This window comes from Nicotiana sylvestris, chromosome 8 (genome assembly GCF_000393655.2).
Source record: "Nicotiana sylvestris chromosome 8, ASM39365v2, whole genome shotgun sequence".
NCBI lineage: Eukaryota > Viridiplantae > Streptophyta > Magnoliopsida > Solanales > Solanaceae > Nicotiana > Nicotiana sylvestris.
The window spans coordinates 167,167,015-167,184,356 of record NC_091064.1 but is presented as its reverse complement, the minus strand read 5'-3'; the positions used below and the strand labels follow the sequence as shown (position 1 = coordinate 167,184,356).

Below are 17,342 nucleotides of genomic sequence, written 5' to 3'. Positions count from 1 at the left end.
TCATGAGGGAACTACACAAGTAAAACAGTCTAAGATTGACATGCTCACTACCAAGTATGAACTCTTCAAAAGGAGGGACGATGAATCCATTCAAAATATGCATACGAGATTCACTTCCATCATAAATGAGTTATAATCCCTTGATGAAATCATTCCCAGAAACAAGCTAGAGCTGACCGTAGAAGAGCTGATCAGAAACTTGAAGACCCATGAGTTGGAGAAAAAGATAAACAGTGAAAGAAGAAAATAAAAAAGGGGAAAGAACCTGGTATTTAAAGCTGATTACAATGATTCAAGTGAGAAAAACAGTGACATGGCTTACCTAACCAAAAGATTTCAGAAGATGGTCAGAAGAAATGGAAAAATGCTAAAAAGGGACATGTCTATCAGACCAAGAAACTATGATCTTTGTTATAGGTGTGGAAAGCCTGGACACTTCATGAAAGACTGTCCTCTCCTGAAGCAAGAATTCTCCAAGAACCATCATGAGAAAACAGCTAAGACGAACCTGGTTCCTGTCAAGGACTTCAAGAGAAAAAGATTTACTAACAACATGATGAGACATGCTCTTGCAACACGGGGGGATTCATCTAGTGAGTCTGAAGATGAATCTGATACTGGTGATAGTTCCATGATGGCAGTTGAAGGCGAAAAGACTGGATATGACTCTACTTTTACTTTGATGGCCCAATCAGATGATGATGAAGACAATGGCAACAAATAGGTAAACTTCAGGGATGTTCAGAGAAATCTGAAATCCTGTTCTCCAAAAAAACTCATTTCTTTAGCTGATGTATTAATCACTGCTTTTCATAGTCTTGTGGAGGATAGAGATTCTTTGACCTTAGAATTAGGAGAATCTGAACAAACTAGAGACGACTTAGTGGCTGTAGTTACTGACCATAAGAAAACCATTGAAACCCTCAGAAAAGAAAAGAGTGATCTGTTGGCAGAAATTGCAGACCAAAGGGAAACAATAGTAAAACCATGGACTAAGTCAAAACGTGAAAGTTTTGGAAAGGGAAAGGAGATAGCAATTGAGGAACACATTAGGCTTGAAAATGAGGTGCTATGAGATTTAGGATGCGTGTTGAAATTGAGAAAAATGAGCTTCTCCAAACTAATCTGCAAAGAGTATAGAATGATCTTGAAAAGTCCCTAAAGTGGACCTGGTCCTTAGAAGCTACCACTGCCTTGCATACTAATGATTGTGAAAACAGGCAGGCAGCAGAGTTCCAAAGGGAGAAAACTTCTCACAACCCTCACAGTAAGTACGTCATTGTTTCCAATAACTGGACTTGTACCCGACGTGGGAACACTGGGCGCTTCAAGGAAGATGTCCAGGCCAAGAATCAATCAGTTCAAAAAAACAAAGTGTTTGCTGAAATGGTGACTACAAAAGAGGGACCAGATTTCACTCACAAAAAACGCACATTACCTGCATGGACTAAGAGAACTCTTATTCATCCTCTTGCTTGCTACAAGGGACCCAAACCTATTTGGGTTCCTAAAACTAACTCCTAATCTCTTGTGCATGGAACAATGAAAGGAAGCGGTCAACAATGGTTCATGGATAGTGGGTGTTCAAAACACATGACTGGGAACATCACAGACTTTCTTTCACTAAAAGCCTTGCAACCTTTGGCAATGGCAAAAAGGGGTACATTCTTGGAGTTGGAAAAGTCGATAAGTCACTCACTCATTCTATTGAAAATGTGTACTATGTAAATGGCCTTAAATACAGTCTCTTGGGTGTTTCTCAAATTTGTGATAAAAGAAACAAGGTGGAATTCTTATCCAAAATATGTACAATCACTAATCTTATGACCGGCGAAATAGTACTTATGGCCAAGAGATGCAAGAACATCTATGTCGCTGATTTCGAGTCCTTACAGAATGGTGATCTGAGTTGTCTGAAAGCTGTTGATGATAAAGCTGAACTATGGCATAGAAGATTGGGCCATGCAAGTTTTTCTCTTCCGAACAAACTAATTCAGAAGGACCTGGTCCATGGTCTGCCTATGTCACAATTCAAGATGCAAAAAAATCTGTAATGCATGTGCTAAAGGAAAACATGTGAAGTCCTCTTTTAAGCCTAAAAGGGATGTGAGCTCCTCAAAGCCGCTAGAGCTTCTGCATATGGATCTATGTGGACCTATGAGAGTGCAAAGCAGAGGAGGAAAAAGATACATTTTCGTGATAGTAGATGACTATTCTAGATTCACATAGACTCTGTTTCTCAAAACCAAAGATAAAACTGTTGAGGTATTTTTGGCATTTGTGAAGAAAATCCAGGTGAAGATGAAATCTAGAGTCACATACATTAGATTAGATCATGGGACAGAATTTGACAATGTCAAATTTGATGAATTTTGCACTGAAAATGGCATCACACACAACTTCTCAGCTCCCAGAACTTCCCAGCAAAATAGAGTAGTAGAAAGGAAGAACAGAACTTTGGAGGAAATGGAAAGAACAATGTTGATCGATAGTGGAATTGCAAAGAACTTCTGGGCTAAAACTGTCAATACTGCCGGCTACTTGGTAAAAAGATGCATGATCAGATCACTTTTGAACAAAACCCCGTATGAACTGTTGAATGGAAGGAAACCCAAGCTGACTCACCTAAGAACATTTGGGTGCAAATGCTATGTTCTCAACAATGGAAAGGATCATCTTGGTAAATTTGATACCAATAGTGATGAAGGAATATTTCTGGGCTACTCCTCTCAAAGCAAGGCTTACAAGATATATAATAAGCGGACTCAATGTGTTGAGAAAAGTATTCATGTTATTTTTGATGAATCCTATCTATCATTTGAGAAGAGTGCTGAGGAAGATCAAGATGGAGAACCCTCACTAGTTCCTGGTGAAGTCATTAACATGACAAATGGAAAGGCATATATGATGAGTCAAGTAAAGGATCCAAATAAAGACAAAGCTGCTTCATCTTCAATAGAACCAAGCACTTCAATTACAACCACTGAAGTTGAAGAAAGAGTGGTAGATGCAGTTCAGGGGACTCCACTAGAACCTAAGAGAAGTATAGAGGAAAATCAGCCAAACATATCTTCCTCCTCTCAAAATGAACCTCAGGCGTCTAACTAGAGACACCAAAGCTCACACCCAATAGACAACATTATCACCCCTCTAGATTCCGGAGTACAAACCAGGTCAAGAGCCAGAAATTCACTTGCCTTCTCAACCTTTCTCTCCCAGATAGAACCCAAAAATATCAAGGAAGCCTTGAAATATGCAGATTGGATTACGGCCATACAAGATGAGCTACATCAGTTTGAGAGAAACAATGTGTGGTACTTGGTACCTATACCCCCAGATCAAACCATTATAGGAACCAGGTGGGTATTCAGAAACAAGCTCGATGAACATGGAATTACCACAAGGAATAAGGCCAGGCTAGTGGTGCAAGGCTACAATCAGGAGGAAGGGATTGACTATGATGAAACGTTTGCTCCAGTAGCTCGTATGGAAGCTATTCGAATTCTAATCGCTTTTGCATCTCATATGGAATTCACCTTGTTCCAAATGGATGTCAAGAGTGCATTCTTGAATGGACTCCTTAAGGAAGAAGTCTATGTGAAGCAACCCCCAGGGTTTGAATTTCATGAGCACCCTGAATATGTGTTTAAACTGGACAAAGCTCTGTACGGGTTAAAGCAGGCTCCTCAAGCTTGGATGAAAGATTGTCAAAGTTTCTCCTGGAAAATGGTTTTAAAAGAGGGAAAATTGACAACACTCTTTTCTTAAAGAAATGAGGAAGGAACTTGCTCATTGTTCAGGTTTATGTTGATGATATCATTTTTGGAGCAACAACTGATTCTCCGTGTGAAGAATTTGCAAAATTCATGGGAAGTGAATTTGAAATGAGCATGATAGGGGAACTGAACTTCTTCTTGGGTCTTCAAGTAAAACAGTCTCCAAAGGGTATATCCATTTGTCAGCAAAAATACATCAGGGAACTCTTGAAGAGGTTTGACATGGAAACATCAAAAGTGATAGACACTCCCATTGCTACTGCCACTTGACTGGACATGGATGAAACTGGATCTCCTGTGAATCAAACCATGTATAGAGGCATCATTGGGTCTCTCCTCTATCTCACTATCAACAAACTTGATATTGTTTTTAGTGTGGGGCTATGTGCAAGATTTCAATCAAATCCCAAGGAATCTCACTTGAAGGATGCCAAAAGAATACTAAGATATCTCAAAGGAACACATGACCTGGTGCTGTATTATCCATCAGGTGACAGTTTTAATCTGATTGGGTATGCTGATGCAGATTATGCAGGTTATCTTGTGGACAGGAAAAACACTTTTGGAATGGCTCACTTCTTAGGTTCATGTCTTATCTCTTGGGGAACAAGGAAGCAAAATTCAGTGGCTCTTTCAATAGCCGAGGCTGAATATGTAGCTGCAGCATCCTGCTGTGCTTAGCTCTTATGGATCAAGCAGCAACTAGAGGACTTTGGGGTACTTACTGAGAGTGTGCCCCTTCTATGTGACAACACCAGTGCACTCAATATGGCCAAGAATCCAGTTCAACACAAAAGGACAAAACATATCGACGTGAGGCATCATTTTCTGAGAGACAATGTAGAGAAAGGGCTGATATGTATGAAGTTCTACAACACAGAAGATCAAATAGCAGACATTTTCACCAAGGCACTAAGTAGGGAACAGTTTGAAAGAAACAGAATGAAGCTGGGGCTTTTAAAGCCCAATTGAGAACCTGATTCCTCTTTAGCTGGCTTTTACCTTCTAGAAATAACTGGCTCAAAGTGATTTCTGGCCATGTCTAACTCACTTCAATACCGTTGCAGGTAAACACACATGATGAGTATAGAAGCGGTAGATGCAGTGCATGAATGATAAAAGATGATTGATTCTTTAAAAAAAAGGGTCTAGAACCTGGTTCTTGTACCAAAGGTTAGTAGTTCTGTGCATCCTTTAATGCACGTCTAAAAAAAGGTACAAAACACAACTGTCGTGTTATCAACTTTTCATATCCTGCTGTCACGTCTCTTCATTTCAAATCGTTCCATCTCCCTCTGAAACATTGTAATTCTCTATGCCTAACCGCCGTTTCAGAACCAGTGCCTATTCCTCTCTCTTTATAATTATCCTCTCCTTTTAAAACCCTTTTTTCTGCCCTTATTAACCTTAAGTCTTACACTAGAATCACCCAAAATGGATCATCACACCACTTCCTTCAATAGATGAGATGACTTCCAATCTCCCTGCCTCAGTTGTAACTACCACTGATCAATCTATGGAACCTTCCGCTTTCACTGAGACTTCCTCACCCTCTATTACTCCTGCTGCTACAATCACACCTCCCATAGTTTCCCAATCTCTTCCCAATTCAGAAACCCTTGAAACTACTGCTCCGTTCTCCCTATCGTCTGATGTTCCCACCAGTCAACCACTAAGTGGAGAACAAGGTCAAAATCTTGAGGTCACAAAGAGTTCTGCCATCGTTGCTACCGATTCCATGGTGGTGGAAGCACCGGTTGAGGAAGAGAAAAATGTTGTAACTGTGTTTGTGGTATCCACTGATGGTGTACTACATGAGATTACATCTCTTAAAAAACAGACACAAAGTGTGGAGGAAGAAGGGGCCATTGTAGCTGTTGACATGGATGCAGTAGCAGATACTACTGGGGCATCCCATGAGGAAGCTAATCCCTCTTCGGAGGACCTAGGTTAGGGCTCTCATTCCCAGGACAGTATTGTTCCTGCATTCGATGTTGTGCCCCTGGAAATTCAAGCACCTGAAATGAGATCCAGTGATGAAGAAGACCTAAATAATGTGGCTCTTGATGCATTCATAAGTAAGCGGAGGGTTATGTCCACCCCTGAGTCTGAAATCAACGACCTACTACCAGGCTTCAAGTTAAAGTGGCCTACAATTCTGCTCTTCAAAAAAGCAAGAAGAGTAGTCAGAAGAAAAGAAGAAAGTTGGTAAAGATGGTGTACTTGTAAGTGATGATGCGATCCCTGTAGTCAAGGTGGAAGAGGAAACCCTAGATGAACCTGGTTCACTTGTTAGACGATCTTCGTAAAAAACAAATCCTACGTCAATAGAGAAAGGGTCAACATCTAAGTCTAAGATGAAAGAGGTGGTGAGTGAGTTTTCCATGTCTGATGAGGATGTCCTAGTCAAATCCAAGGGAAAAGGCAAAGTCGGTGGAGAAAAGTCCGGGAAACTCAAGTCTGAACCTTTTGAAGAACCTGTTTCTGTGAAGAAAATGAGAAGTGAAGTTAGCCTTGGCTCTGAGCGCCTGAGGCATCAAAATATTCTACTGGGTCGTACGTTTGACCCAACAATATCTGAGATGGCTGGAATGCGCCAAGTTCTAGAAATGGTCGAGTTTCAACGTTGGGTGTATCTATTTCAAATTGATGCACCTAAGGTATATGAGGAGTAGGTACAAAGTTTCTTTGCTAGCCTCTTTCCAGTTGATACTGACTATATTTGTGCCTTGGTCAATGGGGTGGACATCATCTTTGATGTAAAGTTGCTTGGAGAGATTTTAAAATTCCTACAGCTGGTGTGTCCAGTGTAAGAGATATGTGTCAATATAACTTCAGAAATATAGTGGTAAAAGACAATGCTAACCAGAAAGGGGACCAGATCCATAAGAAAGCCCTACTCCCTGTTTACCAGTTGCTTTTTGAATTGGTTAACAAAGTTCTATTGCCTCGAGCTGAAAGGAGGTCAGTGACTTCTAAGTCTGACCTATTCTTGATAGAGCAACTGGACAATTTTACTCCTGTAAGTCTGCCTGCTAATATGATTGAACACATGCAAAAGGTTGCCACTTTCAAATATGGTAATCATGGCCTTCCCTATGGGTTGCTGCTGACTCCAGTGTTCATATTCTTTAAATTCCCACTGGGGACGGGCAAAGTGGGGACTAGGAAGCAGAACTTCTCATAGACGACTTTGGAAGAGTGCGAGTGTGTGGAAAAGTATGGGGGTAGGAAGTACATCAGCCGTTTCACAGCTTATAAATGCTCAGAATAGTGCAGCTGAGGAAATTCGTCGGTTGAAGGATGAAGTGGCTCGTTTGACTCAGGAGAATGCTGATCTGAGGGCGCAAGTAAAGAACCTGAAAGCAGAACTGCTCAATGAGCAAAAGTCGGCAAACTCCCGAATAGACCTCGTTCTCCAAACACTTGTTGTAGCTACCAAGCCTTTTACTCATAGTGCCCCCTAAGTACCCCTTAAGTGACCAGTTTCTGGATATGTTTGTTATGTTTTTTTTGATGTTTTGATAGCTGTTTTTTGTTTCCTTTTTTTGTGTGGTTGGGATGAAACACTATTGCTCCCGTTAACAAGTCCAATGTTGCCTCTCGCTTTTTCCAAGCAGAGGCATATTTAAAGCTTTATTAATATCAATCCTCATTTTATTATGTTAATACTCTCTTTCTGTGTTCTATTCTATATCATGATTGTGTGCACATATGTGGCATGAGTTAGTTTAGCTGGACTTCTTTGTGCTGTTATTCTGTTTTTTTAATGATGCCAAAAAGGGGAAAATCAACTCAGGGGAAACACATGGGAATAAACTCAGGGGAACACATAGGGGAACTCATTATTACGATAAGGCATAGTTTCAGGGGGAACCCTATGACCCTGTATTTCCTTTGTTACTTAAACTAGTTCTTTATTGCTCTAAAACCACTCGATAATTGTTAAGTTTGTCATCATCAAAAAGAGGAAAATTTATAGGTTTTAAATATTCTTGCCTTATGTTTTGATGATCTAACAAACTATTACATCTCGCTTTTTCGTACGTTAAAAGTTTCGTCTTTAGTTAATTGACGTAGACTCGAGGATGAGATCATTTTGACGTTAACGTACTTACATTATTTATAACAAGCGATAAATAAGTGTTATGAAGGATAAAGGGGTACACGGATTAAAGAAAACGAGTTTCGTTGAAAGTGGCCAATTTGGAATAAAATACGGGTCGAGGGGTAATACCCGATAATTATAAACTAGTACCATGCAAGGTACCATATGACCACGGTAGAATAATATATAAAATATATATGAAGTATATTAAAAAAATAAATAGAAGTTTATGTAATTTATGGTAACTTTTAAATTATGCGGGTAATTGATTAATTACCAAGTAACAGGACATTACCCAGTTAACTAATAAGTGGATAAAGATTACTAATCTTCACCCACCCTCCACGTGGCACAAGGCCACCAAATTAAAAGATGACTCATAATAAATTATACATAGGTGTCTACACCTAAGGAGTAAATAAAGTAACTCTATCAAAATAAGACTTCTTAGTCTTATCTCTTTGTTATCTGACATTGGTGGAATTCATTTTACCCAATGAAATTTCTAAAACTAAGTTAACAACAAAAGTCATGCATATCCAGAAAGTAAAGTTAAAGCTCACCAAAATAGTAGCAGACTGAAGGCAAGTATTGAGAACCAAGGACATTAGAAAATAGAATCATTTTGTCCAAATATTCAATCCATAGCAAGGTTTCGATCAAATTCAGAAGCTGAAGCTTCATCCTCTCGTTCCAACGTATTTCACGGAAGCAGAAGCTTCACTTCGATCAAATAATTCAAGGAACAGGTATGTTAAGGCCCTCCCTTCTTTCTTTTGGCATGGTCCAAATTATACTGAAGAAACGAGCAAATACACAATTTCCATAAATTACTCTATTCCTAGAAATAGTAAGGGTGTCTATATTCTTGATTCTCCATGAAAAATATTATATCTTCTGTTCATGGGTCTCAGAATAATACGTAATTGGAAAAGTTTATCCAGAAGGAATATTGAGATTATTACGTATTTTTCATGCATTTCACTCATTTATACATGTGCATTGACCCATGACCAGATGACGTTATATACGCGTATATATGTATATTATATTTATATGGTGTCACACCTCCTTTTTACTACCCAAAAGGGGGTATAAGGAGTTTTTCCAATTTTAGTAACAATCGAAACGAGATTATTTTATTTAAAATTCAGAGTTGCCACTTGGAATAATTTATGGTGTCCCAAGTCACCGGTTTTAAATCCCAAATCGAGGAAAGATTGACTCTATTTTACAGTCCGCGAACACAGAAATCCGGGTAAAGAATTCTGTTAACCCGGGAGAAGGTGTTAGGCATTCCCGGGTTCCGTGGTTCTAGCACGGTCGCTCAACTATTATTATTGGCCTATTTATCTGATTTTAAAACACTTTTAAACTTATGTGCATTTTAACTTTTAACCGCCTTTTAATAATTTAGGAAAATTCAAGGTCATTTAAAACACATCGTAAGCCAAGTTACATGAAATGCACCCGCGGTTCACGACACATTCTATTTAACCTTGTTGGAAATTAGAAATGGGTCACATGAAATGCACACCCGGCTTGAGATTTACATGTCGTGATCATGCCACGGGAACCGTACTCATGACCACGATAATTTATTATCGATCGCGCCTCAGGCAAGTTACAATGTTTAAAAATATTAACGGACTAAGCATGCTCCTAGCGTCATGAACAAGTAAATAAAATTAAACTGAGACCAAGATAATCACTTACATTAATCACCTAAAGTAAATTTTAGGCTTCTAAATTCGAAACCACACGGCCTAGATTATCTTTCAATTTCCGTATGCCCAAACCATAAAAATAATTTGAAATATATTATGGGAAGTTAATGGTAATGCTAAATATAGTTTGTTTCTTGAGCTAGCCGTTGAGTGTATCTTGTGATACCATCTAGATAACTCTTACTCTATAATGGAATTTATAAATAAATCAAAGTCTTTTTTTTGTAAACCATATGCAGTTGAAATAATAATGCAGCAAATAGGTCCCACTCATTGACGCTAACACTTACTTTTCTAGTATGAAATTCGGTGCATGCAGCGAAAACATTAAACATCTTTACATAATTATAAAATTAAGTCAACTGAACCCTATGAAGGAAATTAAAAAGAAAATATTTATAGCTTGATGAAATAACAACAAACAACAAAATGAAGCTAACCCAACTTCTGAATCCATGAAAAAATGAAGGCCAAATCGCAGAGGAAGAAAACAACTGACCGGATCAAAACCACGACGCCAACAGTTTATCTGAGAAGCGACAGTACAAACGAGTAGGGACAGCGAATCAAATCAGGACGACGAAAGGACCTCAAACGGAAACGAAGAGCTAACGACCTCAAAGAGATCTCCTGACCAGAAAATGGAATTCAAAAAAAAAAACTTGTTTTGAAGAGCTGAAGCTTTGATGATCGGATTTATAGCTGCTCTTCAGAAAGATGAGTGTTAGCTCTGTCCATTGTTGCTGATAGCAGCGTCGTCACTCGCTGGTGGCCGATTCCGGCGAGGAAGCAGCGCGAGTGAAGGAGCAGAGGGGTCGAAGTTGGCAGTTGCGGCTGCTGAAGAAGATGAAGAACAAGAAAGTCGTTTGGTGATCTCTTCGTTGGGCTAGAATCCTCTAAAGTTTTCAGATTGTTCCACGGCTGAAGGGTCAAGGTGACGAAGGAATATGGGGCTATTTGTGTGTTAGAGAGGAAGATGGGGGGAGGGTGCTTATGGGTGTAACGGCTGCTCGAAAATGGGGGTTGAAGGCGCGTTTTTATGACTGCTTTGGTTGGGTTTGAAGGGGGTTCAGAGGTGTGAAAATAACTGGTTTTCAGCTGGGTTTCAGGCCGAGGGAAGTTGTTTTTGGACGAAGAAGATAGGTAGCAGCTGCTGCCTTTTTTTTTTTTTTGCATGAAGCAACAACGCTTTTTCTTTCTCTTTTGATGCTCTATTTTTTTGTATTTTTTCGTTTCTCAGCCCTTTTGTTCTTTTCTGTTCCAGATTTCTCGTTCTCTCCCCTCCGTAGGTGTGACTGTGTGTCCTTAATGTATAAAAAAATCTTGGGGAAAAAGAAAGACCCAATCTGTGGGACCCTCTCAAAGAAATGCAGTGTACGTAAGTCCTCTTGCATGCAAATTGATAAGGTTTTTAGAGGGAATCTTTGTGAAAGTGAGGTGGCGATATCTTATTGGAGAAGAGGTAATCAAAATTTAATTAACAATGAAAGAATAGAGTAAAGGGCACGTGATAGGGAGGAAATGTTGAACTTTTCTTCTTATCTTTTTTTGAAAAATAAAATGCCAAGATTTTTTTTGTATTTTTTCCAAAAATAAAGCTAACTAGACAAAATATTAACTAGCTACAACAACAACAACCCAGTGTAATCCCACAAGTGGGGTCTGGGGAGGGTAATATGTACGCAGACCTTACCTCTACCCCGAGGGGCAGAGAGGCTGTTTCCAGGAGACCCTCGGCTCAAAGAGGCAACAAGAGACACTATATTAGTACTATCAATAGACTCATAATAAAACAACATAAAGTACCATAAAATCCATAACATAACATAAATACCATAAAAAACAAAGTAACAACAATATAAGAGATATAGGAAATACGAGAAAGATGTAAGGTATTAATACACAGGAGATAAAGCCCATCATCAGTAGTTGATCAATAGCATCCTAAGACTACTTCCTAACTGGCTAGTCTCACTCTAGTGCGCTGTAACAAAGACATCACAATTTCCCTAACCTACCACCTTAATGCTCGATCTCCACAATTCCCTGTTTAGGGCCATGTCCTCAGTAACCCTAAGTCGCGCCATATCCTGCCTGATCACCTCTCCCCAATACTTCTTAGGTCTCCCCCTACCTCTCCTCGTACCCACCACCGCCAGTCGTTCACACCTTCTCACCGGTGCATCAGTGTTCCTCCTCTGAATGTGCCCGAACCATCTGAGTCTTGCTTCCCGCATCTTGTCCTCCATGGGGGCCACACCCACCTTCTCTCGAATATCTTCATTTCTAATCTTATCCTTCCTTGTATGCCCGCACATCCACCTCAACATCCTCATCTCTGCAACTTTCATCCTCTGGATGTGTGAGATCTTCACCGGCCAACACTCGGTCCCATACAACATAGCAGGCCTAACCACTGCCCTATAAAATTTACCTTTCAGTAACAGTGGCACTTTCTTGTCACACAGGACTCCCGTCGCTAACCTCCATTTCATCCACCCCACCCCTATACGGTGTGTGACATCCTCGTCGATCTCCCCGGACCCCTGAATAAACGACCCCAGGTACTTGAAACTACCCCTCTTAGGGATGACTTGAGAATCAAGCCTCACTTCCACTCCCGCTTCCGTCGGCTCTGCCCCAAATTTGCACTCAAGGTATTCCGTCTTCGTCCTGCTCAACCTGAAACCTTTGGACTCAAGGGTATGTCTCCAAACCTCTAACCTCTCGCTGATGCCGCGTCGTGTCTCGTCGATTAGGACTATGTCATCAGCAAATAGCATGCACCATGGCACCTCCCCCTGAATATGATGCGTTATAGCATCCATCACCAGGGCAAATAGGAAAGGGCTGAACGCAGACCCTTGGTGCAACCCCGTAATAACCGGAAAATAATCTGAATCGCCTCCTGCTGTCCTAACCCGAGTCTTAGCTCCATCATACATGTCCTTAATCGCCCTAATGTAGGCAACCGGGACCCCTTTAGCCTCTAAGCATCTCCATAAGACCTCCCTAGGAACCCTGTCGTACGCTTTCTCTAGATCGATAAACACCATGTGGAGATCCTTCTTCTTATCCCTGTATTGTTCCACTGTCCTCCTAATAAGGTGGATAGCTTCTGTGGTAGATCGCCCCGGCATGAACCCGAACTGGTTGTCTGAAATAGACACCGTCCTTCGCACTCTCATTTCTACCACTCTCTCCCAGACTTTCATGGTATGACTTAGTAATTTAATACCCCTATAGTTGTTACAGATCTGGATATCGCCTTTGTTCTTATACAACGGGACCATTGTACTCCACCTCCACTCTTCGGGCATCCTATTAGTCTTGGATATAACATTAAGCAACTTAGTAAGCCATTCCAAGCCTGCTCTACCCACACACCTCCAAAGCTCAACCGGAATTTCATCTGGTCCGGTAGCTCTGCCCCTTCTCATCTTACGCATTGCCTCCATGACCTCATCGACCTCAATGTCCCGACAATCACTTAGTTCATGGGGGCTGTCAGCGTTCCTCAATTCACCTAGTACAATATCCTGATCCCCTTCCTCATTTAGAAGTTTATGAAAGTAGGTCTGCCATCTCCTCTTTATCTGGTCATCCCCCAACAAAACTTTGACGTCCTCATCTTTTATGCACCTCACTTGGTCCAAATCCCGAGCCGTCCTCTCTCTCACCTTAGCGAGTCGGAGTAACTTCTTCTCCCCGCCTTTGTTCCCTAGTTCCTCATACAAACGAGCAAAAGCTGCCGTCTTTGCCTCCGTCACTGCCATCTTTGCCTCCTTCCTAGCTACCTTATATCTCGCAATGTTCGCTCTCTTCTCCTCCTCTCCAGTGCTCCCCACTAACCGCAGGTAAGCCACCTTCTTCGCTTCCACTTTACCTTGTACAACTGCATTCCACCACCAGTCTCCTTTGTGGCCACAAGTGCGGCCTGAAGATACCCCTAACACCTCTCTTACTGCCTTCCTTATATAGTCCGCCGTCGTCGACCACATAGTGTTTGCGTCCCCACTACTTCTCCAAGCTCCCATTGCCGACAACCTTCCTTCCAACTCCTGGGCTTTAACCTTAGTCAAGGCGCCCCACCTAATCCTCGGGCGGCCTCGTACTGACCTCTGTTTCCTTCTTATCATAATACTAACGTCCATCACCAAGAGCCTATGTTGCGTTGCAAGGGTCTCACCTAGGATAACTTTGCAATCCTCGCACGACCTTCTGTCGCATCTCCTAAGGAGGAGATAGTCAATTTGAGTTTTCGCCACCGAACTTTGGTAAGTAACCAAATGCTCCTCTCGCTTCGGAAAACTCGAGTTTGCAATCACTAGATCGAATGCCTTGGCAAAATCCAGCAGTGAGATGCCCCCTCCGTTCCGTTCCCCAAACCAAAGCCGCCATGCACCTCAGTATAACCACCTGCAGACGACCCAATATGACCATTGAAATCCCCTCCTATGAATAACCTCTCGGAAGGCGGAATACTACAAATAATGTCATCTAACCCTTCCCAAAAACGCCTTTTAATCTCCTCATCACAACCTACTTGCGGTGCGTACGTGCTAACGACGTTTAAATTACACTCACCCACCACCAATTTAATAGTCATTAGTCTATCATTCACACGCCTGACCTCTACCACCGACTCCCTAAGATGGCTATCTACTAGGATACCCACTCCATTCTTACCCCTCACGACTCCGGAGTACCACAACTTATACCCATCCGCATTTCTCGCCCTCGATCCGACCCACCTAGTCTCCTGGACACACGCTATATTAATCTTCCTCTTCTGAAGGATCTTCGCCAACTCTATAGACTTACTCGTTAGCGAACCTATGTTCCATGACCCGATTCTCAACCTATAGGCTCCCTTGCCCACTCTACCTCCCCTGCCTCCCGACCCACCCCCTGACCCCGAGCCCACTCTTTGCCCCCCCCTCTGCCCCACCTGAGGACATGCCTTTAATCTATCATCCCAGACTGCCGCCACTACACCTACGACAGATCTACAAAAGACTCGCTAGTGCACCACGGACAACGAATCAAACTAGAAGGAAAGAAGTGACTACCTGTACACCTATTGAATGATTTAACTATTGTGAACTAAAGTAACATCAATTTAGCTAACACCAAAAGGAAAACAGTAGAACGGGAGGTACCAATTCCCGAGAACTAAACCTGTGTTGATTTGCAGCCCTCGATATACTTGCAAGCTCACGCAATGCTTCCCACCGCCCTTTGCTGATGCTCGTCCAGGTTGCTCTCCTTTGCTAGTGCTCGTGCGCCCAACTTGTCTCCAACCACTTTGAGAATTTCCCTGAAAACACAGAAAATACCACGACCCAAAGACCAACAAGGGCTATCACCGCTACCACTGGTGTAGCACCGAAAGTAACTAGCAACCGAAATTAACTGAAGAAAAACAACAAGCAAGCTTCTGAAATAGGCGAGGAGATCCGACTATTTCTGAAGTTCTCATATAAAAAAATCAGATAGGAGTGGAATTGACCAAATGCTCAGTTTTGAAACTTATGCAATATTAAAAGAAGATGGTTTATGCAAACTTATGGTTTGAACTTAATTAACAAACAAAAATTCCAAAAAAGAACCCAAAATCAGTAATGAACGAGTACCCAAGTAATAAAACCTTCAAAATGAGCAAGAAAACTCGATCCTACTAAACATCCCAGAAAGCTACACGATCTCGATGTGGAAAAACAACTTACAAACCCCTAATTTTTGGAATTAAAAAGCAATTGCAGCAACAGATTCTACTCAAATTATGAATATATAAAGCACAAAAAGCAGAATAAAAATGGAAATGGGTGTTATCCGGGGGGGTTAATACCTGCTAGCGGTTCGTGGGTAGAGAAGAAACGAACGAATGTAAGTGAATTAGAGACACTTACATACACGAATTAGAGAACCACTGCTTGATAACAACAAATTATTCCTCCTTATTTAACTATAATATCAAAACAAAATATTAACTAGCTAGAAAAAGGGAAAATATTTTTGTAGATTTTTTAGATAAACTAAAGTAAAGAGAGCGATACTAAATCTAAACTAAATATTTACGCTAAAATATAAAAAATCTTGGGGAGGGTAAAAAATCACATGTCTAGAGCTGCATCTCTTTGACTGAAAATACGAAGTATTTCCAGACAAAGAACGACTAGACATGTTTTTTGACCCGATCCTTATTTAAAGAGACTAAAAGCTAAAAGAAAGAGGAATGTGATCGAGCCCTGGTATCTGAGCTGCCTATATATCCTTGGCTATAAAGGAATCAGGCCACATGTAGTTTAGAAGTGAGTGAGATGATGGGGTATACTGAGGTGGAGAGCCGGTCGAGGTGCCGTTCTGTCGAGGTTCCGGTCCGCGGTCCTGTTATTACATCAAAATCAAAAAATGAAAAAGACTAACTAAGCCTGTCAACTATGAGTTACAAGATTCCTATCTATAAGTCTTCTGAACCTTGATCTTGAGTCTTTAATGGTTCTTCATGCTGACTTTAGATTTGAACCTTGGCGCTTGTTAGGTGTAGGTGCTAGTTCATTCTTCTTCAGCTTTTCGGATCAAAACCGGACACACCATGCTTGTGACTTCAGTCATGTCTTGAGCAGCCCACATCTTTCATCAACTTCTGCATTTGGATTCACTTCTTGCCTTTATCTTTTTTTTTTATTCTGGATTGTGACTAACTTCCGTTGATCATCTCGGACTGTTGACTTGCATTCTTGCTGCGAGTTTCTTTTGTTGCTGACTTGAATTGCATTCTGAAGTGAATTCCCTTATTCTCCAGGTAGGCGCCTGATTGCCAATACTCGAACTGTCTTCCTTCAAAACTTGGACTGCCTTCTCCTTGTTCTCCAGGTGGGCGCCTGATTGCCAATACTTGCACTGTTTTTCCTCGAAATCTGAACTGTCTTCCCTTTGTTCTCCAGGTGGGCGCCTGATTGCTGAACTTGAACCGTCTTCCTTTGAACATTGCTTCTTTCCCTTTGTTCTCCAGGTGGACGTCTGATTACCAACATTTGAATTGTCTTCCTTTCCTATGAAACTTGAAGTATTTTCCCTTTGTTTTCTAGGTGGGCGCCTGATTGCTAAACTTGAACCGTCTTCCCTTGAACATTGTTGCTTTCCCTTTGTTCTCCAGGTGGGTGCCTGATTAGGGGTGTGCATTTGAATCGGTTTATCGATAAATCGAATCGATTATTTGTTATCGGTTTATTGATATCGGTTTATCGATTTCGATTTCGAAATTTTCCTTATCGAGTTATCGATTTCGATTTCGATTTTGTCCTCTTCGATTATCGGTTTATCGATAAACCGATAAGATATATTAATTTTTTTTAAATCCTTATTCTATAATATCCTTTCCTTTACCCTAAGTCCTTAATCTTTCAATTCACTTTTCAGCTCTTGGTTGGTGTTTTCCAAATCAAACAAAGCATGTTCAACAAAAAAATTAAATCTTCATTCCACAATCACAAATTATATAATGAAATTGAAGATATACAATAATCAGAACGGGTCAACTAAAAACAAAATGAAACCTATGCAACGGACTCCTCGAACTCAGAAGGTTCGGCATCTTTGCCTTTGTGAATCTTTTGCCTTGACGTGTACATCTTCACAGATCTAATCAATCAACTGATTCAGCTTTAAACCCAAAACCACTATAGAAACTAATCGACTAGGAAATAAAAATTCAAAAAAATGATT

At 40.9% G+C, this 17,342-nt stretch overlaps 1 protein-coding gene across 1 annotated transcript; it reads left to right on the top strand.

The window, feature by feature from the left end:
* The first annotated feature begins 313 nt into the window (after positions 1 to 313).
* On the top strand, positions 314 to 4,046 carry LOC138875967 (uncharacterized). Its single transcript, XM_070154847.1, has 8 exons — positions 314 to 713; positions 789 to 1,066; positions 1,225 to 1,503; positions 1,659 to 2,013; positions 2,252 to 2,544; positions 2,827 to 3,003; positions 3,220 to 3,729; positions 3,801 to 4,046. Exons 1-8 carry the CDS (start codon positions 314 to 316, stop codon positions 4,044 to 4,046), a joined length of 2,538 nt encoding a protein of 845 aa, XP_070010948.1.
* The last annotated feature ends 13,296 nt before the right edge of the window (positions 4,047 to 17,342 follow it).

Bases quoted from the DNA above. Each gene is read 5' to 3' on its own strand.
- LOC138875967 (XM_070154847.1), top strand. From the start codon at position 314: ATGGCTTACCTAACCAAAAGATTTCAGAAGATGGTCAGAAGAAATGGA. The intron at 714-788 runs GCAACAAATAGG...TCATTTCTTTAG, and splicing joins AGATGATGATGAAGACAATG to CTGATGTATTAATCACTGCT. The intron at 2,014-2,251 runs GTCTGCCTATGT...TCAAAACCAAAG, and splicing joins TCAGAAGGACCTGGTCCATG to ATAAAACTGTTGAGGTATTT.